The 26,608-nt window shown below is 36.8% G+C and overlaps 1 protein-coding gene across 1 annotated transcript; it reads left to right on the plus strand.

Moving 5' to 3' along the window:
* Positions 1–270: 270 nt before the first annotated feature.
* Positions 271–24,213, plus strand: SLC38A11 (solute carrier family 38 member 11). Its single transcript, XM_065638079.1, has 12 exons — positions 271–315; positions 2,558–2,675; positions 3,132–3,206; positions 4,988–5,122; positions 6,791–6,856; positions 8,543–8,649; positions 9,024–9,103; positions 16,952–17,022; positions 17,962–18,123; positions 19,936–20,048; positions 20,708–20,839; positions 23,968–24,213. Exons 1-12 carry the CDS (start codon positions 271–273, stop codon positions 24,211–24,213), a joined length of 1,350 nt encoding a protein of 449 aa, XP_065494151.1.
* The last annotated feature ends 2,395 nt before the right edge of the window (positions 24,214–26,608 follow it).

The following is a 26,608-nucleotide window of genomic DNA, read 5'->3' on the forward strand; positions in this document are numbered from 1 at the left end:
CAGGGCTCCGTGCGGACACGGTGCCGGGCACGGGCTACTGAGGCCCGAAAGCTCCCGCCTTTGCAAAGCTCGTGGAGGCGCCGCGGGACCCTCCCGAGCCGTGTGAAAGCAGCCTGCGCCGCTCCCCGCCCGCCCGGGAGGAGCTGCCCGCCGCACACTGCTCCCTCCCCTGCCTCCCCAGGGCCCGTGCGGCTGGGGCAGCAGGAGCGGCCCGCAGCAGCCCGGCAGCGCCGGGAGGGGAGAGCCGCACGTCCCTCGGGGCAGCCGGCGATGGAGCACGGCGGGCCGGAGCCGCCGCCAGCTGTTGCTCACCAGGTACCGGGGCTGAGATCAGCGGCGGCAGGAGGGGTGCGGTGCCAGGCTCTCCGCCGGCCTGCACCGGACTTGTCCTCGCTTCTCTCTGCCCGTCGTCGCGGGACGTTGGGCGGGATGGGGCTGCGGGCGGTCGGGGGCGCCGCGGCCGGTTTTGGCGGGTTCACCGCGAGCGGCCGCGTGAGGCGTCCCGGGCGGCTGGGCGGCGTGAGGGGCTGACAGCGGCTGCGAGGGGCTGACGGCGGCTGTGAGGGGCTGACAGCGGCTGTGAGGGGCTGACAGCGGCTGTGAGGGGCTGACACTGGCTGTGAGGGGCTGACGGCGGCTGCGAGGGGCTGACAGCGGCTGCGAGGGGCTGACGGCGGCTGTGAGGGGCTGACAGCGGCTGTGAGGGGCTGACAGCGGCTGCGAGAGACTGACACTGGCGGTGAGGGGCTGACAGCGGCTGTGAGGGGCTGACACTGGCTGTGAGGGGCTGACACTGGCTGTGAGGGGCTGACAGCGGCTGTGAGGGGCTGACAGCGGCTGCGAGGGGCTGACAGCGGCTGCGAGGGGCTGGCGGCGGCTGTGAGGGGCTGACGGCGGCTGTGAGGGGCTGACAGCGGCTGTGAGGGGGTTTTTCCGTTCTGTCCAGCTTTCCCCGAACTAATATGGGGAAGAAAGACTCACAGGTGCAATCAGAGTCGCCTTGTTCGTGTGAGGTAGGGGAACTGTGGCTGATTGGCACGGCTAAAATTCAGTCTCGCTTGAGGACCAGAACTCGAGCACCTGGTCTCCCAGCGGGCCCAGCGCTGTCAGTAGGATATCGGGTGGCCCAGGCTGTCTCATGGCCCGCAGCTCGTCCCTGGGTCCGTGTTGCGTAGCTCGCTAGCGTGCCTCCCAACAGGCATTCCAGCCCCATCTGCAGTCCAAATGCACCTTCAAAGCACCAGTCTTCACACAGGAGCCATTTCACCCCGTCACAATTTCTGTTTCTTGTCCTTTTTGCCAATTCAAATGTGTCTCTTCCAAGTGGGAAAGGGACCAGGGTTCATGACAGAGGCTTTGAGCTGTAGAGTGTACATTGTACTCATTTTCTTGTACCAACTGAGTAGAGGCAACTGGACTGTTCTAGTTCAGTGCAGTTTCACGTGTACTGTGCTGTAAGTAGCAGAGAGCATTAAAATTTCAGGAGACAATGACAGTGATGCTTCTGTTGCTCAAATCAGTGGTGAAATAAAATGTAGCAACTGTAAGTCTAGATGAGAAACAGCCGAGGGAGAATGTTACCTATAAAACTGCATGTGATATGGATAAGTAGGAAATTGTGGTTGGTTTGTCTGTGATGATACAAACATTTTTGGGACACCAAGTGGAAATATTTAATGGTAGATTCAGAACAAAGGAGAGTATGTATCTCTTCATATGTTGCATTATTAAGATGTGGCATTCATTGGTACATGACATTGCAGATGTTAAAAAATACATGTGGCTTCAAAACAGAGCAAATTCAAGGAGCAATCCGTTAAGGGATGTGATGCACCAAGAACATATCCGCTTTGGGAAGTCCAGAGTATAGAAAGTTATGAAAGCTGGAACAGAAGAGTTATTTACTAACTATCTATTTTTCATGTTCTTATAGGCTTCCCTAGGTGCTTTCCATAGCCTTTCTCAGAAATGGGATACCAGGCTACACTGGCATTTATCTGAGCCAGTATTACTCTTCTTATGTTAGTACTGCTTAAGGATTAAAGGTTCCAGTCATCTATGTAGCCCTCCTCAAGGCACCGTTATGCTTGTCTACAGATGGCTCAAATTTATCAGTCATTTAATTTTTGTTCCAGCAGTATTAGTGACAAGCATCTGAGTTTGTACTACCCAATATATATGTTAAATAGGCTCCTGCATCCAGAAATAGTGGTTTTATTTTCATGGTAAATACACAATGCTTTGCTTTTGTAGAACACAGGCAGGCATTTTCTTCATTAAATGCATGTTCCTCTTTTGAATTATAAGACTTAATTTAAAATACATTTCTGCCTTTCCACTTATATTTTTCAGAGAAGAATTAATTATGGGTCAGACTTATACAGGAATTAGATGCCTAATTCCCCTTTGATTTCTCACTGAAAAAAATGAGATTGAGTTATCAAAATACCTCTATGAATCTGAGTCTATAACTTTTAAAATCTTGAACAGAATATGTGTAAAATCGTTGTTCTCACCTGTGTTTCTCACGTATAATGGTTTTGTCTTCCTGAAATAGGCAGAAACAGATGACCGAACAGCCCTCGTTGGTAAGCCCAGGAATAAAGGAGGAAACGGTGATCTGGCATCAGCTGGATTTAACATTATCAACTCCATCATAGGATCAGGCATTATAGGTAAGTGCACTTTTCTTCACTGTCCTGTGTTCAGCCATGTTTCTACATGGATGACTATCCATTTTGAAGAATAAGACTGTTGTCTTACTTTCTGCTGCTGTTCCTAATGATTTTTCTCTATTTTTATTTGCTTACTATGCAGAAATGCAGAGGTGTCAGCTGAGATCATGTCTCACAGTGATAAATACCCTACAGCCTCTTTGCCATAGTGATCAGAGAGAACTGGTTGGGCAGATGCTCACTGAACTTCATATCTGGGCAACACTTTGTCCAATAAAAATGGTCTTTCCGAGGTTGTTAAGCATGCTGGCCCAATTTGAGAGATTGATAGCACCAGTCTATTTAAAGATTTTTAAAAATTCAGATTTTTAAAAAACTGAATATTTCTTTGTTTTTGTGATCACAAATAAGTATTTGGAAAGGTTCTTGTATAATCTCTCCTCCTCTTATTTACAGGATTGCCATATTCAATGAAGGAAGCCGGTTTTCCGCTAGGAGTACTGCTTTTATTTGTGGTTGCCTATATCACAGGTACTCTAAAAGCAGTTTCTGTTGTAAAATGAAAATTAGTCTTGCAAAGTTTAGCTGATGTTGAGCTTAATGATATCTTAAACAAGTATATCTATGACAATAAAAATGACAAATGTTTTCCTTACCTCACTCATCCCTTGAGCAGATTAGTGAAAGTAGAGAATTATGCTGTACAACCTATAAAGCTGCTTTTTGTATGCATTTTATTTTTGTAAAGCCCAGTTTCTTAGACTAGGTCAAGGTGACATTTAGAAGAATAGCTCTTATTTGTGCTTCATAATCACCTGTTTTATTCCACTGTTTCTACCCTAATTAAGAGACTGATCCTTGAGTGGGTTGTATATCACTTTAAAAAAATATCTCACAGAATCAAAACCTTTGTTGTACTATGATTTTGAATATTATATTTAGTTGTCATTCATCAAAAAAATAACAGATTTACTTTCAGAAAGGGAGAAGTTTTGAAATCACATAAATCCATTGTCATCAAGGGGGATTTTTTTGTAAAGACTGTGGATTGAAGTCTTAAAATGACAAACCAAGTCAACATGAATAGCATAAATTCTGTTACCCATATGCTGTGCAGCAGTTGATGCTTTTCATTGCTTAAAATATCATTTAGGAGTCTTCATAAATGATCGAGGTTTGACTGGAGAGCAATATAACATAAGCAATATGTTCCTTATGAATGTAAAATTTTGATTTGATGGGATTATACATTAATGAAATCACATCATACACATAGCTCAGAAATTTCAGTTACTTTTCAGTAAGAATCTGATTTGTCCTTTGCATTTCTAAGTATTTTGAAGACTTTATAGGCATAGGCCCAGAACCCACGAGTTAAACTCAGCATTTTATTGTTAAAGCTGTAGCTCAATATATCTTGCACAATCAAATTATAACTTTAGTTACAACTTTATGACTTGTAGCACTTAAAGTACAGGCTAAGTATGTAACATTACTGTTTAGTTTACCTAGTTTTTACTGAATAATTGGCAAATAGCTGTTATTTAACAATTCTCACTGCATTTCATTTTGGAGGATGTTTTTGAATATTACTGCGTGTAGCCCTGGATTGACAGACAAATACAATTTTAGGTCATTTAATGATAACTCTTTTCCAAATTTTGTGAATGAATACTAAAGCATAGTTTGACATAACAGCAGTGTTCCAAACAGTTTTTCATAAAATCTTGGGGTTCAGTCTGGAATTAATTCTGCCTCGACATCATCTGTTTCAAGGCACATTGCTTCATGGTTTTCCAGATAAATCACTTTGCATGTATTTTGTTTTAAATGTATCCAATAAAAATATTTTTAACACTTTATTGTAAACAATGAAGAAGACACAAAATACTAACCAGGCTTTATCTTTCACAATCTTGGATAAATAGCTGTGTAAAGTGACTGAGAGTTCTAGCACCATGACACAGGCAGTCCTCGCATTTTACTCCCTTTCAGGATATAAACAAATGCTCCATCCATTCTGGAGCCCTCTGCATTATTAATTTAATTTTTTATTCTCTGGTGCTTGTGACAGTTCTCATTCCCTTTGACCATACCGGAAACCAATGAAAATGAGTCTGTTTCTTCTGTCCGGAGCCGGGAAAGATGGAATGTCCTCCGAATATGAGCCTATAACTCCTGGTGTTGGTGGATTGAGATCCTTTTTGAGATTTCTCATCCTTGCTCTTCTCAGTGTCATTGTTTTTACAGACTTTTTTTAAAGAGTGAAGTTGGTTCATACTGTCTTTAACAGTAATTTTATATTTTAACAGATTATTCCATTATATTACTGATTAAAGGAGGAAACCTCTCCAGTACCAACACCTATCAAGAGCTGGTCAGAAAAACATATGGTCTTGTAGGTTATCTGATTCTTTCAACTCTTCAATTTTTATATCCATTTATTGGTAAGATCACATAAAATAAAAATGTTTAAGTTTTATAAATAGCGAGCTTTTTCACATTACCTCATTCTTTCACTGATTAAATATTAAGAACTCTGTAAGGAATACATTGTATATGCCTCTTTCCTATAAAAAAGAAAAAATTATTTGGTGTTTTCTGAAGAAGGACTGGGGAAGAATTCGATGAATTGGAGGACCAGAATAATAGAAATGAACTGAAATGTCATAGCAGAGAAATTCGCGATTGCACACTTAAGAATTAGTGACAAAAGTAGCTATGAGAAATAGTAAAGAAGAGATTCTGTTCTAGAATGAGGAACAGAATACACATTTGATGTTCCTGAAACAAAAGAAAAATATGACTTAGGAGTATATTGAATTAATATTTTTCCAAAAATGTAGTATTGCTGTCTTTGGAGAAGCCACTCATCAGATCTTGCCTGAATATTATGTGATGTCATTGCTCTTTAAAAGCATTAATTCAGCCTTATGCACAATGAGGTACTAGGAGACTGGGCGGTCAAGACCCCTTTGAAGAAGAACTAATAAAAGAACAAACAGGTATAATCTGGGCAGGAATTAATTAGACCAGAAGTTTAAAATAAATTCATAGCCTGAAATCGAATCTTAAATAGGCTTGATATGTTCACACATGGGGCTGCAAGAGGTTGTAACTTGAGATACCAAGTCTGGACTCAGTGACCACAGAGTCCCAGACCAAAATTCCTACTTTGGTAATTATCAGTCTGAATTTATTACAGGTAGCTGAGATTTTCAAGGGAGTCGAGTTACTGTTACTGCAGGCAACAATGTTATATATGTTGACTTAAAAACAGTATAATTACTACTTCATAGATCAAATGAAAAAGAATTGTAAAGATCTCAGTCTTTGCCATGGAACTAGTTATACATATGTGCTTGAACTTGTTTCTATAAGTAGTGATGATGACTTAAAATTTCACAACAGTGAATATTTATGCAATAGTTAAGGTCAATACCTATATGTATGCTGTCTAAATGGTGAAGACCACATGTATATAATTTGTGTGTATGTATACACGCACACATATACACATTTCTAGTGTAGAATAAGATAAGAACGAAATATTAATGTTATGGCCATAGTTCTTATTAATGAGAAGAAGGAATGGGTGTCAATATCTGATGTCTTCATCTATTTTCTCCTCCTTTCTTCTTGATTAAAGATTTTGCTAACGTTTTACATGAACTAGGAAGTCCCGTGCAATTGATTGTGAGATGGGTTATTAGACAAAGCATGATGTTTACTAAATAGAAACAAGAATTTGAAAATAAACTTACAAAGAACTGCTGTTAGAAACAAACAATTTTTAAAAGCCTTTTTTCCTCTTCTGAAGTAAGTGTAGATGGCAGGGCAGCACAACAGTCTTGCTTATCACACTGGATTCTTACTTAGGTTGTACCTGTTTAAAAAAAAAAAAAAAAAAAAAAAAAAAAAAAAAAAAGGGAGTGTTAAAGAATTTTTTAAAATTTTGTTTGAAACCTGAAACTTAGAAGTTGTTCGTGCTAGCCAGAATTCATGCAAGAGGGATACTGGTCTATAATCCTGAAGTCTATGAAATATGTGTATTAAATGTTTATCAAATATTTCGTATTCAACTTGTACTAACAAAAAATATTATTTTCTTCAAGCTATGATCAGTTACAACATAATAGCAGGAGATACTTTAACTAAAGTTTTTCAGAGAATTCCTGGAGGTAAGAGGCATTTAAAAAATTCAGAACAGGGAAAATGTATTGGGTAGGAATATAGCATAAGCATTAAGGGATTAGCATCCTGTGTGAATCTGAAGCTCTATCTGTTAATTTGCTTCTAAATTACTCTTAAATATAGTTCCAGTTGAGAACGTGAAGTAAATTTATATGAATGTGGTTTGGGGATTTTTTTTTAATAAGTCTTTCTCAAATAAATACTATGAATCCTGGTCCTTGGTTATCATTGAACTCAGTGTCAGTGAAGAGACCACATGTTTCAGTGAAATACTAAGCGAATAGAATGAGTCTTCCACAGTGGTATATTTACAAGATCATAATATTTTGTAATCTTTTTTAGATATTTCCTCTATCATTTGAATACTGAAATGGCACTTTTTCTAGTGAATAATTCTGGATGGCTCGCAAATATTGTAATATAATGGATTTAATACTTAAGGATATCTGTAATAGTTGGTCACGAACTGCATATGTAACTTTCAGTTCTCTTGGATATTCACTGCAAAGCCAGATGTGGCTTTTTGAGCTTTTTAGCTCATGCACTTGTTACACTTCCTCTGTTGTTAAGTTTTCACAGCAGAATCAGTGGAGCAATTTATGTGCATGTTTGCCATCTACTTTAGCGGGAGGCCAACTAAGTTAAAACATTCTTCACTGGCAAAGTAAACTAAAAAGAACGTGTCTGCAATGAAGTGGAAATCAGTATTTGTGTGAACTGTTTGATTTCCACGGGAGGACTATAATTTTTGGTAGGTGAAGCCTGCAAGGTGTGGATGCAGTTTTAACTGTCACACTCTGTTGTTCTGTGAATACCTGATCAGGTTGATAGTGACAGTGAATATCCAATGATTTATACACAATATGACTTCTGTAATAGGAGGAAACCCTGGCACGGCACATATTTTTCAAGTGGCTGGTAGAATGCCTGCCTGGAAAGAGGTGGCAAAGCATTATGATCTCCCAAAGAACAGAGGAAACTGAACGGAGACTTCCCATGTCAATTGCCACTTTCCAGCCATAATTATGCAGCAAGCTTTCTTTCAAGCCCGTGATTTGTGGTAGTCTGACTTGAAACTGAGATATGTTTTATTGTAAGTTGTCATTGGCTTGAAAAAAACACCAGTTGTACAAATAATTCCCACTGATTGCAGGGAATATTATAACATTATTGTTGCCTTCACACGATAGTCTGTATTTTGCAAGTGGAAGCCAGCTGACGGCAAGAAAAAAGGTGCTCAAAAGAAACCTCAACATTAATTTGTTTTGGGATTGTTCTTTAAGAATTTGCTTATTGTCAACAGCACAGTAATTGATGCCAACACACAGTGTCAAAAATCCTGAAGAGTAAATAGCTGAAAGAAGTAGTAGAATATTTTACTTGCAGTTTGCCAACATCAAACCTGGCATGATGAATTAAATTCATACTAATCTATTTGTAGAAATGCCAGACGTCCAAATTTTGCTATAATTCTTGTGATTATGTACACACTATGTATAGCTTTCTCAAAGTTAGTTAAGGCCTAGTCTTTATTTCAGTGTTACTTAGCTTGAATAAAGGGGATAAAAACCTGCTCAATGTTGGAGTTTGTTACTCCTAGCCTTTAAAAAGTTAATAATCTGTTCCTCGTGTTAGTCTCCTGGAGAAATAAATTATTTTCTTTTTTTATTTAGTTGGACCAGATAATGTGCTTACTGATCATCACTTCATAATTCTTCTTACCACCATCATCTTTACCTTGCCTCTGTCTTTATATCGAGACATAGCAAAACTGGGAAAGGTAAATCACAATAGCGGTTGAGTTTTAGCCTACTTTTCTATATGCCACTAGAAAATAAGTTCGAGTCATAATTTAATGTATTTGAACTCAATTACATCTGGCTAGAGCACGTTAAATAGTTTGGAAGTTCAGACTGTCTTCTGTCCCAAGAAATATCAGAAAGGTTGGAATAGTTTAAGCAAAACTTTGGTCTCAATATGAATCGCTGGAATTTTTCCATCTACTGCTGGTAGAACTCAAATGTTGTAAAGCACTGGGTGATACAGGCCTGATCTTGAAATGCTGAGCTCTGTTGATTAGAAATGTTTAAATGGGAATATCAGGGACAACCTTTCAGCAGCTTACTGACTGAATTTGTGTTTTTACCTTTACAGGTATCTCTTATTTCTCTGATTTTAACCATCGTCATACTGATTATTGTGATGGTGAGAACAGTAACACTCAGTCCACAAGTGTGAGTATTCTTATGCTTGCCACAAAGTGAATTTTTGATCATGGGGAATCTGCTATTTCGCTATTACTTGTATCTGCACAGTTTTGGAACATGGCTGTTTTCGGAGGGATAAATAATTGAAAAAATAAATCTGTATTAACAGTAATACAAACTGAACAGCTAAAACCTAGTTTATCCTTTTTTTTCTTCTTCTATTGTACATAAACAAATGTAGAAGAAGCCTCAAAAAACCTACCGATTAATTGGAAATTGCAGGTATATGGCTAATAGCAAGTGACTTCTGAATGGGCATGTGAGGTTATCTGTCATTTGAGGTATCTTTAATTCTGTCCATTATCATCAGAAGGCCTATATTAGCAATCTTAAAATAGATAGTATCTTAGGAGTATTTCTTTTTCTGTTAATATCTATTTCATAATAAAATTTGTTTTCAAAATAATGAAAATGGAGGACACAATAGTAAAAACTTTATTCTGTCATTTGAGAAAACAACAATATAAGCATGCAGAACTGTTTTCCAGTGCTCCTACTCTGAAAGTAGTATTTAACATTGGACATTGGAGTGTTCTAGACAATTTAGTACACACAAGCATTTATTGTGGCAATATTTTTATAACTATATTGCAAGAAAGTGTTACAAATCTATTATATTTCCTTTATGACCTAGAAGGTCTGCCTTTTTCCTTATCTTTTAAATGTGAAGATATATTAATGAAGATGACAAACTCTGTTTCTGAATGTGCTTTTTTATTTATTGCAGTAGTTTTATATAGTATTTCTGCTGTTTCTGTAAGTAGTGGATTCTTCCACCATGATTGTTTCAGCAGCGTTATGCATAATTCTTTGTCTTACTACTGTGATACATGGGTTAATTGCAGGGCATTCATGTTTAATGCTAGGAAGATGACTAGAATAGCAATTTCTAAAGTTGTACCAGATGATGTTGTCTGTCATACATAAAATGAGGCACTTGGGACAGCGTGGGACTTCCCCCTCACCATCTTTCTGAGGCAGCATGTTTTTCATACTGTGTGTTAAAGGAGTATTTGACAGGGTAATCTCAAAATCTCCTGTTAAAAAAGGAAGAAGCTATGTATTGTATAGTATGGTAACAGCTGTGATGTATTGAAAATTATGGAATGCGTGGGGTTTTTTTGTTACAATAAGTAAAGCTGGGGTTTGAGTGATTCTTGAAGTTTTACTTTTTAATTCTTTAGAGACTTCCATTTTGCCTTTATACTTTTTGTATTCAAAAATACATCTAGCATGTTGATAAACTTGATAATTTTTTTTGCCTCACAAACATTCTGTCAAAGTCTGTTTTTACTGTTTTTGCGATTTGTATTTTACAGTTAGAAATAGACATATGCTTTAATTATTAAAACTTTCTGCTAGTATTTCATTAATGGTATAATGATATGCCATGTCTTTTTTTTTCAATGAGAATAAAGAACACTAATATACTTTAGTGTGGGTCCCTCATAGTATTATAACAAGTGAACCAAGTAAATATGTCATTTACTGTGAATCCTTATTACAGTACAGTAGAAGTTGGAGATTTCAAAGACTTTTTTTAAAAATAATGATTATTAAATGCAGTCCTCAGATCTGTCATATGGGAAAAGAATTTGTACAATCCTAGATAAAGGCTTGATGGGGCAAAGACAGAATGTTTAATCCCTACCATTGTTACATGGCAGAACTGATGGCGTGCCTGTCATTGATAACAGGTGGTTACCTAGTTTCTTCTTGGCGATGCCATGATTTCCCATTCCATTTCTTAACTAGGCTTTTCTTATGAGTTCTTCCTAAATGTGTATCAAATGTCTCTTTTACTGCATTTTGTGTTGGTTGCTTCTTGGCCTAACCACAGCAGAAATTGACAGCAAACTGTTCATTCTTTTTCAAATGCTTAAAAAACACTTGTAAAGAGCTGTAACTTGTCCCCCTTTGGTGATCCTTTCTATAGACTAAGCAAAGACAGTTCCTTTAGTGTTCTTCTGATTTCCTGTGCTACCATCATGCTCAATGGCTGCCTTAAGCTCTCTGCAAATTGAAGCGAGATCGTGGTGCCCCACCTGCCAGTGGTATTCCCACTGAGGAGCAGAGAAGAAAGATTGAAGTATCTTACGTGCAAAGCGTCTTGAGGACCCTTTCAACTGTATATTTTGGAGATTGCCATGCTCCTGTTTATGTAACCTAGTTTGATGTTTGCCTTTTTGGAAAACAGCATGACATTGTGGAAGTGTCTTGGGTTTGCAGTCTAATAGAAGCATCAAGCCCTTCTCTACAGAACAGTGAGCTGGCAATTTTTCCTTTCTTTTACTCTGTTCTCATGAAGTTTTGGGGTTTTTTTGCTTGTTTGCCCCCTGCTCTGCTCTCATGAAGCCTTTTTTCCCCCTACATAACTGCAGAATTTGTCACTACAGAATTTAATACCACTTTCTCAGATGATATTTCTTTTTTTCACTCTGTTCTCTAGCATGCTTGTGATAACTGCACATTTCATGCTTTCTGTTAAGGATGCTTCTCACTTTTTGTTCCATCATTCAAGTTACTGCTGCATGCATTAGAAAGTGCTGGGCTCAGGTCAGGTTCCAGTGGAATCCTGTTCAGATATCTTCCTGCTTTGATAATTACTCTCTGAGTAGTAATCAGTTTTTGCTTACCTTTAGATTTTTCAAAGAGAAGATTGCTTCCCTTTGAGAAGTACAACAAGATTATCTGGGGATCATAAAACTGCCTTTTTGCTTAAATGCAATTCATGTTGGTAGTTGAAAATTGTATCTATTATTTGGACAACAGAGAATATTATGTGTTAGATGATCAGTGAAACAACATTGTTGCTGGTTTTAATGCTTTGATGTACTTGAAACTGTAGGCTGAAAAATGGCAATTATAAGTCTTTGGAATGTTACACTTTTTGGTGTTGTTTGTTGTTTTTTGGGGTTTTTTAATTTGTTTTGGTTGTTGTTTTTTTTTTTTTTAATCTGCTTTGGGAGTGGAGTGGATTGTCGAGGGATATTATAGGAATGTTATTTTATTGCTAGTTTTCAGGAAAAAAAGAATATAAAAGAATGTATTTATGATGAGATATTATTTGATTTATTTTATTTCCTTTTATGACAAATATGAAATTGAGGTACCTTATTTTTTTCCCCAGTTTTGCTTTCAATCAATATTATCCCTATGATTATTGTTGCCTGAAGGACATAATGAACATTCTGGACCAAAGGTTACTCTCAGTAGTTCAAGATGTTGTATAAAAATACATGTTGATGATCCGTTCTTTATTTTATTTCCACCTCCTTATAGCTGGGTATCCTGCTGCTGTGATCAAAAACAATGGGTTAGAATGATTTCAAACTGTAAATGTACAGTATGTTAATACTGCATAAAATAACTAGATGCTTCAAAGCTGAAACTAACATTCATTGCTATAAAAGCAATATTTTATGTAGCTTGTAAGGGTGGATAATTTTAATTTGGTGTTCTTTTGGAAAGATTGTTATGATGTCAGTGTCTGCATAATACATAAAGCTCTAGGAAAAACTTCAAGAGCATCTGCTACATATAAATAGGATCTGAGAATTACTCAACTGGCAGCTGGTCACAGGGATGAAACACCAAGTGTTCAGGAAAAAAAAGTAGAAAGTTGATTCTTTCCTTCATATAAATAATCCAATAGTAAGAAAAGATAAACTTTAATGTGTGACGAAATGAAAAAATAAAACCTAAGCTACTGTATATTTACAGAACTGCTAAGTATTCCGTTAAGGAAGAAAGAAGAGTTAAAGCAGCTGTAACTAAGTGGGGATGACATATAGCTTTGTCTTTTCTGTGTTCTTTAACAACAAAGATGACTTTGGTTAATATAAAATTCAAGGCTGATGTAACATTACTCATTTTCTTTCCATTATATCAATTTAAGTTATATTCAGCATCTATAAACTTTTTTCAATATTTTTAAATGCTTAAAGTTTAAACAAAACCTAAAAATCTATTTTAACTTAGAACAATTAGGTTTCTAAGTGTCCGAATTGTTGAATTAAACCTGAATTAATTTGCCGTGTGTTTTTGGATTATTTTGATTAACTGCTGATTTGCACCTAAACTTGGTGTTTTGTCACTAATCTTCAATCCAAAACAATGGAAGTCTTTGGTCATTCCAACATGTAGCTCCCCTGTCAAACATATGACTTTGCTTCCTCTCTAGAAATTAACTTTTTTTTTCAATCAGTGTTTCCTATCTGCAAGCTGGGTTGAGATCAGGGATGTATGTTTCTCTTCTCCTCCTTAAAGATATTTTGCTTCTGATGCACTCTGCTGTTGTGTTATATTTGGCAGCATTTCTTCATAAATGACAGAAAAGATTTTTGCATAGTGTGGATCTTAAGATGGGGAATACTATACTGTAAATGTATTACAAGAAGTAGAAGATACCCTGTCTTAGACTGCCAAATAAATTTGTCCGACTCTTACTCAGGATCTGGGTGCGAAATGCCTTTTACCCCGTTAGGACATCTTAACTTTTGCCTGGTCCATTTGTTCTTTGAATTTTCCCCTGTTCTTATGTAGATAAATGCGCATATTTTCAAAACCGTTTTTGAACTCACTAGCGTGTTTATTATGCTATACTTTCCCTTAAATATATTTAAGACTGGGTAGGGTCTTATTTTCTTAAGCTCTAGGCTTTCTTCATCATTGGCCTTCACTATCTTCCTATGGACAGTTCTCATTGTCAGTCTATCTTGCTGTTGTCTTACTTTCAGCTGAGAGTTTTTACTGTCTGGGATCTCACCTGGAATGTCATTTTGTTTGAGCTTTTACTATTTTTGTTCCAAGAATCACAGTTTTATTACCTTTCAGCTTTTGCTTTGTGTTACAACTTCTAATATGATAGTACAGCTCTCAACAAATGCATTTAGTATCACAAATTTATTTATTCTGTTAACTTTCATTTTGTTCCATCTAACTACTTCTCCAACGTGAAAAAATCTTTGTGTTCATGCAGGCAGAGCCTGTGTTTTTATACACTGAGTGAGGAGCAGTAAACTAGCTTTTTTTGGCATTCATTCTTATTTGCCAGCTACTGCTGCTCTTGTATGAGCAGCAGTTAAAATCTTCCCTTAACAATTCCTAACAAGAATGTAGGTCAGACTGGTCAGAACAAAGGTCCATCTCAAAAAAACCCCACAAACCACAACTCTATCTTGAACAGTAGCAGCAAGATTGGAAAAGCAGAACAGGTATTGTGTTACCTGGTGTTCTTGTGATAGACTTTTTCAGCCAATATATGCATCTGGCTATACAGACACATGTGTTCATATGAATGTATGTATGTTTACCTTGACACTTGATATTTCCATTAGGTGTCCTTTGTCTTGTCAGTCATTTTAAGTTATTATTCACTGTATGGCTCTTCCATAATGAATGGCAACTGTTTCCTGACTCAATTTTATCTTTCCTAGTCTGAAGTCTCATTTTAGGTAGACACTTTTGTGTCACCTGCACACTTTTCCAGGAGCTTTGCGTAAGTCTGTCTGTCTTACAGATTGGACTTGGGGATGATTTGTCGTTGGTATGTTCAGAACTCTAGAGCTATTGATTCAGTTCTAAATGCTCAGAAATGAAATTTCTTACTGCATTCCTTTCACTTCTTATTTTACATATCACACCTGTATGAGAACCATCTATTCTGAAGGTACAAAAATGTTTTTCAAAATACATGCAGCAGTGTATGACTTACTGTAAAGAGCAGTCATATACTGTTGCGTATGTTGTATGTACCAATGTGCATTGTATGCCATTGCGGTCCGCTGGAAATGTTCAAATTGTGGATCCGAAATTCTTCCTGCCTTCTGCAACTAGAAGGAATTTAGATGGAAGGGATTTATTTTCTTAAGCTGCTAAATAAGCAGGATTTTATGCTTTTGGATTTTTTTTCCCCCAAATAATACTCCCAATCTGATTTGTCATTCATCCATAAAGCAAAGTTATATTTTGGTATGTTGCTTGTGCATAAGCAAACACTGTGCATGAGGAAAACTATCTCCTGTGATCTTTTTTTTTAGTCGATAATTTGTCCACTTTATTGAAAAAATTTCAACTGAAATTAAGATGCTTTCTACATTCCATTTTTTAAATCCCTATTTATAGGAGCTTATAATATAGCTATACTATTGTGCAGGATGTACCATTTTCACATAAATGTTTCAGACAAAAGTATTCTTTATATCTGTGCATTTAAAAAATACTTTGGTTTATAGGGTATTGGATAATCTAAATGTTAATTATTAATAGAAAAGGGGGTATGGAGGCTTTCACAAGTTCTGTTGCCAAAGAATAATATAAAACAAATTTTCATTCTGTTTATTTGATATCAAAGCTGACCTCTAGTGGTTACAGAATGGAAGAGTTGCAATGGTAGCTTTCCATATTCTATTTTTATTTTGGAATATTATTGATTTTTTTTTCTTAAAACTAGAAACAGTATGTTACAGTAGTCAAGACAATATACTGCATCAGAGGACAAAGAACTGAACTTGATTTTGATGCTCAGGTTCTGGTCACTTCAAAGCAAAGCTTAGCAAACAGCTTAAGAGCTGAAAAGGTGCTCTAAGTCTGAACTGAATGTGCATTAAATACCGTAAATCTGTTTTTTTTAATATAGAAAAGGAAGGATTGACTATTTGAGCTGTCAAGAAATGGTAAGATAGGAGTTCTGAAAGGGGAAACAGCAATATCTTTTTGGTCATTTTTTCCTTTCTAGTGAGTGGGGGTGGAATTTAAACATTTGAAAGCAATGAAACCTAGCATAGCATCTACTACTATGGCTGTCAAAACCAGCTAATTGTCAGCAGACAGGGGCAGAGACAAAGCTGCCATTGTTACCTCCATAGAACTGGCGCGAGTGTCGTGCTGCTTTCTCGGGCAGTAGGAAAATAGCAGCTGAGCTCTCAGGTGGCAGCAGCTTTCCCTGTAAACAAAACCAGAGCAAAGTTAGCAGCAGGTGACTTTTTAAGAGCAAGTTCTCTGTACTGTTGCTTTTTCTACACTTATAATGTTCAACTGGCTTGTGAATTTCACTTGTTATTTCTGGAAAAGAGTGCTTCATGTCCTTCTCCTTTCCTTCATTTTAATTCTTTATTCAGAGAGAAAGTTCATGCATCGAATGGATTTTAACAAAGATTGCTGATGGTTTTCTGTGGTCCTCTTCTAAGACTTAAAATAACCACAGGTCCAAAACTGTGGGCTTATCTTAGAGGAGCAGATGTGGGGGATATTACATTCTTGACTGATTGTAAAAGTCTCCATATACTCTCTTATACTTTATTTTATCACTCCTTTGGCAACTAGCGGAATCCCTCTATTATAAGGAATAGTTGGAACAGGTTTAAAGAAAGGTGAAGTGTCTTACTTGATTTGTAGCCTAGGAAAATGCATCTCTAGACTGCATGGATTACATGTGCAAATTCAAAGGAAGAAATTGCCTTTAAATAGAGATTTTGGGTTGAGATAACCTTAGAGTCAGTAACAGCTTTTACCTTCACTGTTGCTGCTATTTGGTATATGACGACTTGAATAGTTCATTTACAAAACTGGTCACTGAAACATGCTGACATTTTTGGCTGTAAAAACTGGTTACAGAAATATTTTAATCAAAACGAGCAAGGTGAGAAGAGTATGTCTCTGGTTTGAACTTAATGTTGATCAACACTGTGGCCTACTTCAGAGAGTTCTGGAGACCTGACTAGGAGTTCTGTATTACAGCATAGTATTTTAAATTATTTTTAATAACTGATAGTTGAAAAGAGAATAATCTGTTAAAACAAATGTCTGTTTTAGACCCAAATCAGAAAATGCGTGGACATTTGCAAAACCAAATGCAGTACAAGCCATTGGGGTGATGTCATTTGGTAAGTAATTTTTTTTGTATTTTCAATATTCAGATAAACTGTTAAGAAATTATTTAGTATTTTGGACTTAGAAACTGAATATTTTTAATTGTAATTTTTTTAATGCATGTTAAGATGGTTTAGAAAAAAAATGAAGTTGACTTTGAGTCATATATAGGTGAATTTAGTTGTTATCATTTAAGACGTTATCCCCATCCATTGCCTATCTGGCCCTACAGGCTATTGCTGCTGTAGCAGGGACGGTACTGTGGTGCGTGAATCCAGCTCAACTGCCCAGGTCATCTTAAAATGCCTGCACCAACAGGGTTAGTCTGATTGACAAACTGAGGAGGCTGCCATTGTTCTGCATTCTCTCAGATAACCTCTAACAGAAAAAAAACTTAGACTGCAATGTGAACATTCACTAGAGAGTGCCTGTGGCTTCCCATTTCTCACAATGAACCACTCAGGTGCATCTCAACTCGCCTCCATTATCCTCATTCTAAAATCTGTTCCTGCCTGGAGGAGCTGGTACGTTACTTCTTGTTAACGCTGTGATAATCTGAGGCCTCCCAATGCTTGCTGCTGCCTACAACGGATGTTATAGGAAGTCTGAAAGTAGCAAATGACTCTGTGGACTTAAAAAAAAAATCTCAAAACTGCTGTAGGATTCTTAAGCAAAAGAAGAGCAGGAAGAGGAAAGTGAGGTGGAGAGAATGGGAAATGGCATGGCATTTTGGGGTAAAGTAATCAGAATCCTCTCAGGATTAATATAACCTTCACCAAAATCAAATAAGTAAGTAAAAGTTCAAGCCATTTATCTTTGCCACTAATTTCAAGATTAAGTTCATATTTAATAATGACTGTGCTGTGTCTCTCCTACCTTGGAATATATACTCCGTAAATGTATTTTATATCCATGAATTCCTACATTTGCTTTAACTATCATGTGTGTTTCAGCATTCATCTGCAACCATAACAGCTTTTTAATATATGGGTCTCTGGAAGAACCCACATTAAAGAACTGGTCTCGAGTCACACATGTGTCTGTCTCACTCGCTGTTGTTATCAGTGTAATGTTCGCTGCATGTGGATATATGACTTTTACAGGATACACAGAAGGTAAACTACTTGATCCCTGAATTTTGGAGCTTGCTGTAATCCTTACATTTCTACCTTTCTGTCTGACTTTAGCTGTTAATATCTTAGTGATTGTAAAAATGCCAAATCATACTATGTTTGGACAGAAGTAGTTAGGACATTCCTTGTAGTTACCCAACAAGCAAAACAGGATGGCAACAGGTGCCAGATTCAGAAGTGCAAGCCTCACTGGTGAAAGTCTCCATTGAATACTTCCAAGATGGACTAAATGATCTGGGGATTGGACTAGATGATCTTTCGAGGTCCCTTCCAATCCCTAACATTCTGTGATCCTGTGATTCTGTGATAATCATAATACCTCTAAGGTGTAAACATCTGTAATTCAGCCACATGGTCTAGAAGCAGAGAGCAGTAAGAACAAAAATTACCTTGATTTTTCTACAGGGTGGCTGGAATACATATATTTCTGTACATTCTCCTGTATCTTTTCCTGGCTGTGCTAATACAACATCCTAGCTCTAACTTAGAGATATTGCCTGTATTTACAACAGCTGTTCTGCTGTAACTAATCCTAATGTCACCTCTGTGTGTGTATTAATATAAATACATGTATAAATACATATAATCAATGTTACATCATACTGTTGACCATCATTTTGTTGAAGTGGAAAAGGTGCTTTCAGAACAACAGGGAATACATTTGTTCAGTGCATTAGCTTCTTCAGGAAAAATACATATTTCATAAGGAAACAGATTTTCTGTTATTTAATAGTGCTGTTCCAAATTGTAGGAGGCTTCCAAGCTTTTCCCTTTCCTGATGAGCACCAGCATGTACTTGAGAACAGAGGAATTGTAGCATGTGGGTAACTGGTTAATCTCTCCTCCAGTGCTGTTTATGCAGAATAACTTACTGTCCTAGATGCAACCATAGCTCAATTAAGTGCAGACAGGCTGAGATATTTCAGGTATAGAAAGCTCTGACTGCAGCTATTCCTCAGCGTATGACTCTACTGTAAGCAGGTTCCGTCTTACCTTCTGTCTCCCTTCTCAAAATCTTCTGGCTGTTTTCTCTGAAGTACATCTTATTGCTTCTTCAGTATTCTTGTGATCATAAAAGTAGTGAATCATAAGACAGTAAAGTAATTGAGTAGAAAAGACCCGATAGATCGTCTGATCACTATCTTGCAATGTCTCTTGTGGCTCAGAGATCATTATTCTAGATTATTTGTGGTAAACACTAAGCAAGATGATGATTTGAATTCCAGAGCAATGCTTTTGTTCTTAGATGTAAGATTTGCTAGCTAATAATCCGTACATCTATAATGGGCTTTCAGGGTCGGAATATTTGAAATTCTTAAATGTAGCTTGCCAGCTGTGATTAGATACCATTGGGGTAATGCAGTTCTCCAGAGGTGCCTCCTTAGTCTTCCTTGTGTAATTGTTGTTGTTCTAGGAATTATATTTTTCCAGGAAACCTATCTTTTATATACAAGCTTTCTTTCTGAATCTGTCACGTGTTTATTTAAACAAACACCAGCATGTCATACAAAATCTATGCTAAGGAGAAGATAACAGATGACAAACTCTAAAGTGTATGTGTTAAAATCTTTTTGAAAGATAAATGCTACTTGAAATAAAAACATGGCTACTTGTAGGATAAAGTGAAAGTTCCCCCTGGATTTAATTTGTGTTGGTAACTACAGTGTCTTGATGTGTGTCAGGAGAGGGGATCAGAAAGTCTCAATTAGTAGTAACTCCAGTAACTTATGCTTCAATTTGCAAATAGGCAAGTGACATGAAATTCAAACTAACTGCTGTTTTGCTGTGCCTCAGGAGATATATTTGAAAACTACTGTAGAGGTGACAACCTTGCTACATTTGGAAGGTTTTTTTATGGAGTTACTGTAATTCTGACCTTCCCCCTTGAATGTTTTGTGACAAGAGAGGTAAGAATTTATTGCATTCTCCCTTTTATATATATTAATAATATTCTCCCATTATTAATACATATTGTAGCTGAAGTCAATGGTTGATCTGTAATAAATACCAGCATATCCTGTCCTGCTGCATGCAATGAGTATGAGGTACTAGTTGTACTGTTTAGATTCTGGCAATATAATGTTGTATTACATTTATTATAATAATATCCAATATTATATTAATAATAATATCAAGACTACTTAAAATTTCAAGTTTGGCACAAATGTCACTGTTTTTATTATGTCGAGAACAGCCACAAATAGCATATTTATCATGCTTACTAGTTTTGCTTTGTGAAACTATCTCCATCTAGGAAATCCATCTGTTCAGTAAATAATTGTAAGTAGTTTTCATTCTGTAGTGGGCAACTGAGAAGAAAGTGAGTATACTCTAAATCCTGCAGGTATAAGTAAGTCAGTCTTGCAAGTGTTTTGCAATTTTGGTAATGCTTGTTGTGAGTTATTTTTGGAAGCGGATGAGGATGTTTTCTTGAAGCAATATCGGTAGCATTCAGTCGGTGTGTTCTCACCCATTCCTTTAGTTTCCTAGAGTTAGAAGATTTGGGATAACCTGTTTGTTAACATAAAGAGCAAAATCAAGGTTTAAAATTGTGGTTCTGTTTCAGGTGATTGCCAATGTGTTTTTTCATGGGAGCCTTTCAACAGTTTTCCATATTGTTGTGACAGTGGTTATCATTGCTGTGGTGACGGGTGTATCACTATTGTATGATTGCCTTGGAATAGTTTTAGAACTGAATGTAAGTGAACCTGTATACTCTTTTATTAAATAAGTCACTTTTTTTATAAAACAGAACTCTGAAAAATTCACAGCTCTACTGAAAATCTTATGTAATTCAACACAGTAGTCGGTGGAAATGTTAGTAGGAAAAAAGGAATTATTCACTGCTTTGAAATCAAATAGTTAAAGGAGAAAGCAAGTTCAGGAAGTTCATGTAGTTGGGGAGGGCTTTTAGAACAGTTCTGGAGATACGGCAAGTGGCAATGACTTACCCAATGTATTTAATCTGCAGTCGATGTCACTAAAATATTCATGCTAAATGTACTGCAGGACTGAATCTAGCATTTATTTCTCTAATCCCTACTTCTGATGAAGTTGGCAAGTTACTAGAGACTGGGGCAGATCCTAATGTCTGCCTTGTGCCAAAGGGGCAAAAAACAAAGTGGGAGAGGCGGGGGAAGGAAAAAAAAAAAGAAAGAGACCTAATAGGAGTGAGACCACAGAGATTGTAACTGGAATTTTCCCTGGTTTGGGCTTAAAACGGAGCAAAACTGAGAAAATTCACTGAGTGTATGATTTTTAGGAGGAAACTGCTTTGTTTACCAGTAAACATTCCTGTGTCTGGTATCACCTCGTAGCAGAGATGGAGCTTACCAGGCACATGCACAAGGCACTTATTGACTTGTAGCAGTTTTTGTACAATTAAGTAACTTGATTGGCTGGAACTGCCATGTAGTCTATTGGAGTCCGAGACTACTAGTTAGCAAAGCAGACTTAACAGAGGAAGTCAGTCTGTTTTGGCACAGAATGTACATTTAATTAAAGGAAATGTTAAAAATAAGTCCAATCTACATTATGATAAACACTTTTTGTCTTAACAGTTTACCTTCTGTTCAGGTCAGCTATTTTTAATAAATAAAGCAGATGTGGAAATATCATACTCTAGGATACAAAAGTTAGAAAGTGGAGAAAACTTTTTAAGGGGAGCCTTTGCTTCTCTATAGAAATACTTTAGAACTGCCTCCATACATCCCCGTCCATGCATTCATTGATGATTTCAAGCCATATATTGCACGCTTACCTAAAACTGATGGAACAAAATGGAGAGAGTTGTTCTTTATAGTACATGAGACATGTACCTGTATGTACATTATGATACATGTACACTGTTCTGCTCTACAGTGCAGTTTGTCTGCTAACCGAGCAGTAATGAGTGATTTTGTAGCAGTGATTTAGCAGGTCATGCTTACAATAACATTATAGGACATGTCCGACTATTCAGATAAGCTATCCAATTACCTTCTATTTAAAATAGTTACCTATATGGTTTCTTCTCAGTTGATCCTTTCCAAATTATAACCAGCTCAAAATAAACAATATTGCTATTAGTTTGGCTAGGATGCATGTTTCCATTAAAATTTCTCATTCGTGGCATCTGTTGGTAATTTCTTTTCCATCTTTTTTTCCCTGTGTTTTTACATTAAAGATGCAGAAAATTCACCTGTCCGTGACACCAATAAGAGTATTTAAATGTGTGCATACATACACACATGCCTATTCCAGCCAGATATCTGAATACTGTTATAATGAACCTAATTAACTATGTGTGCCCATATATGTCTATATATGTGTATGTTTTACGTTTATTATATGGTATAATATGTTAAGAATAAATGTACACCAGAGAAATGCCAGTGAGTCTTTCTAGCAGGAATAAAAATGTGTGATTCCTATTTGGAATTAAATTATTTTAAAATAATCACTCAAAAGCAAACGTTCCATCAGTGCAATATCTTTACCCAGGGAGGTCTAAGCAATTATTCAATAGTCAAGCTGGTAGCTTAATTCAGTTACAAATAGAAGTTGATAGCCAGGCATTTGAGTGGGTAGCTTATATCTTGTGGGTATGTTTTGTTTTCCTTTTTCAGAGAGAATCTGACAGTACAGCTGTACATATTTGTCGCATGTGATCATTGCATTTAGAAAGATTGCTCAGTCTTGATATCCACCAGTAGAGAAAAATTAGTTTTTACATGTGAAAGAAAGGTGATCTGTCTTCTCAGCAGGCTTTCTGTCCAGCAGAAGAGCTGTGTTTTGGTTTTCCATCACAGACGGCATTTCCTGCTGTTTCTCGGACTCTGCTTACTTTTTTCGCTGCTTTCTGGTTTTAAAATAAAACACAAGCCATTGTGTTAGCCTTATGGTACCCAGGGAGGCCATTTGGTCATATGGGAGTCAAGGGTCCATGGATTTTTCTGTGCTATTCTTTTACTGGGATGCTAGTTTGTGTTGGTTCGCATACTGAAGTGTCTCAGTTTTTATGAAGATACTTTGTCCCTATTTTTGATGTCTGTACTGATCACTGTTAACAGGTTCTACCATAAAAAAATACAAAACTTTGTACAAATAATGGTGCGAAGATACTCACTAGGCTTGATTACTACCTCACCATAATTACATAGAAACATAGTGTTTAAGTATGTGACAAAATAAGTGTTCAAAATTTCTGCATAAATGTGCTCTCTTCTGGCATGTAACTCATGTTAATATGCAGTGGCTTTACTATAAAAGCATTTAAGCAGGTGCTTTTTATCTGTCTAAGAGAGCATCTAAAGAGAAGCTGGATTTTTAATAAGAGGTGTTCTACTCTCTCAGAAGGAGCTTTGATTTCATAGGGAAGTAAAATCAGATCATAAATGTAGAAAGTGATCAGAATTCTTTGAACTGCTACATGATGTTTCCACTTTTTTTTTTTTTTAAAGGCAATATTATATCTAGACTCCTATATGGAATGGTCTTAAGTATTTTAAGTCAGTTACAGTATTGCAGAACTATTATGTTTGGACTGAAGCCAAGAAATATCTGGAAATCAGATATGATAGTACTTGAAACATAAAATATTATTCTGTATCAGCAAAGCAAAAGCCTTTAAGTCTGAATTATTTCAAATAGTTTTACAGATATTTTTGCAAGTTGTGATTTTGAAAAGAAAATTTTCCATGAAGCAACACTGGAAAAGGGCTCTATTCTCTGGCTTTACTGTTGCATCAATCTAACCACAACCATTTTAAAATTTAGTTTTTTGTTCTTCACATCTAAATATACTTGCTTATGCGGGTTTTTTCTATTGTTGTTTCCCACACACAGGGAGTTCTGAGTGCTACTCCACTTGTCTTTATCATCCCAACAGCATGTTATCTAAGGCTGTCCAAAGAGCGATGGAACCATTCGGATAGCCTCATATCCTGCCTGATTCTTGCTGTTGGTGTGCTAGTGATGACAGTTGGGTTTGTTTTGACTGTCTTGCATCCCCAGGAATGTAGCCATGGAAAAGAAATGTTCTACTGCTTCCCTAGAAACGATTCTTTTCCCAACAGTACACTTCCACCATAGGTGGCACGCCAGCCTCCAGACTGCATCAGGTACATCTCGCAGCAAGCCATACGTGCCAGTTTGAAGGAGTGGAACAAAGACCTTTTATGTTTTGATATGCACTAAGAATTTTAAGCTGTATAACTGTATTTACACACTTGGTTTTATACTGCCATCCTTTTCCATATAAGACTTAACTTTTAGCTGTTGAAACAGAAATTCTCAGAGGTGCCTTTCAGTAGGCGTTACTTGAATACCTTGCAAACCTATCCAAAAAAGCTGCTTTTTTTTTTTTTTAAACACAGTCTGCAATGCTGTTTAAAAGCTATAAATGAAATGCTTAGGGATGTAAACACCTCCCATGTTTCATTGCTGTCATTTAGGGTTTATTAATTTTATAATCTTATAATGTACATTTATTAGCACACTATACTATGAGGGCTTTTTTGAAGTCCTGAAAAAAGTATGTCTGGGTCTCTGTGTATTAAACTTCTGCTGTTAATTCTCTCTTTGATTTTGCAATAACTTTCCTTTAGTGCTGAAAGCATCCCTAGTATTGGCTCTTGAGTCAAGGGCAATTTGGTACTCTGTCTGAACTGTAGCTGATACAATTCAACTGTAACTGTTACAATTTGTGGTCTTCTAATTAAAAGACTTTGCATGAATAAATCCACATGGGAATGTGAAAAGGTTCAAGTAAACGGCCTTTGTAAATATTCAAGATTGACAGAGAAGAAAATTATGTGCATAACAAACACATCTTGCACTTATAACCCTGTTTATTGTTTCTGAAACTGGATTGAGACATTGCTATATGCTAGGCGTGTGCAGCTTGAGCAAATTCTGTAAGAAAACATTCTAAACTTGGTTATCATTCTAGTTCTCTGATTCTTTTCAATATGCGTCTATTGATTTCATTGTGGTTTGTAAAATTTTGGTCATTCGTTGTGTTCTCCAAAATTCATTTGATATTAAGGATTCATATATATATGTACATATGTATACATAAAAATACACATAAACATATGTCTTTAGAATATGAGTAATTTGAAGTCGAGAATGAGTAATATGAGCATTCTCTGTATCAGTACTGGGATTTCAAAAATGTTATCAAATCAAACTGTGTGCTTTGAGTCAGTTTTTGCATTATTGTGATCTTCATTTTTGCAAACCATTCCTTGACAACTAGATGTATAATGCTGCTCTGTTTCTGTGCTGCTTAATGAGGTGGTGATGGTTTTTGTCTTCAGTTCATCCTACATGAAAAAGCTATTTCATTCAAGACTTCTAGCTAAATAGATTTTAAAGCAAGAGTCACTAGATGATGATAATACTCATGAGAATAATACACTTTTAAAAGCAGTGCTTTCATAATGAATGTTTTAAGTATTGCTAGGGCTTTGGGGGTTTTTGTTTGTTTTGTTTGTTTCTTTTTAAGTTGTAAAGCTATTAGAGAGAACTGGGGGTGTTGTTTTGCTTGAATTTCCCTACACAGAGTCAACGTTGAGGGTGATAATTTATCTGCTGTCCAGGTAACTGGAGAATATTTGTCACCAGTTTAGATCCAGCAATAGCTGATTTTGTCTTAGCTGTAGGTGAGTAGTCACTGCTTGGATTCCCCTTCTTTTGTGCCATGTGGAGTTCCTCATGACATCTCATAAGATCTTTCTGATGAATCGGAAATCTCTCATGAGCTTTTATGTTCTTTTTTTTTTTCCTAATTTTTTAAATTTCTTTTGTTAAATATGTTACCCTGTTTCCAGTATTAATTGTAAGCTATACTTGCTTTAGAGGGTCAGTGGAAAAATGTATAGGGTGCATTGTAGTACTGCATGTTCAACTTAAAAATTCTACTCAGGCTGTGTCAATATTAAATCATGTTTATGTGTCCTTTATGAAGCACAAGTCTTTCTATGCCTTTCGACTTTATAAATGCAGATTTAAAGAAAATGTGTTTCATGATGCTTTGTAACTTGAAAAATACTGTAAAGTCTGAGATAGTAACGGTCAGTTAAACACTTTCTTGCTGGTAAAGCTTCTTTTGCTCTTAAAAGTTTCTTTTGCTGAGCCTGAAGGCATTCATGTGATCCTGTGCTCAGTGGTTTTCATTCATGAGTTTGGCAGGTGACGACGGGGCTGTCCCAGCTATAAGTGTACTGAAAAAGGGATGTCAGACATCATGGATGCCAGAATTTAAAGTTAAATGCTGTTTGGCTACTGGCTATATAGAAGCTATGGTTCCTTCCTTTCCAGTATTGCATAGTGTAACTTAACTTTTTTTGAAAAGGCAAAAAATAATAACCTGCAATATACTTTCTTAGGACCTAGGAGGTCTGAATACAGAAAGAAGAATCTTTTTATTTCATAATAAAAATTGTGATTGTCAATTTTTTTTAACAGTTAAGACTCCCCAAAA

Source organism: Caloenas nicobarica, chromosome 6, assembly GCF_036013445.1.
Source record: "Caloenas nicobarica isolate bCalNic1 chromosome 6, bCalNic1.hap1, whole genome shotgun sequence".
Taxonomy (NCBI): Eukaryota; Metazoa; Chordata; class Aves; order Columbiformes; family Columbidae; genus Caloenas; species Caloenas nicobarica.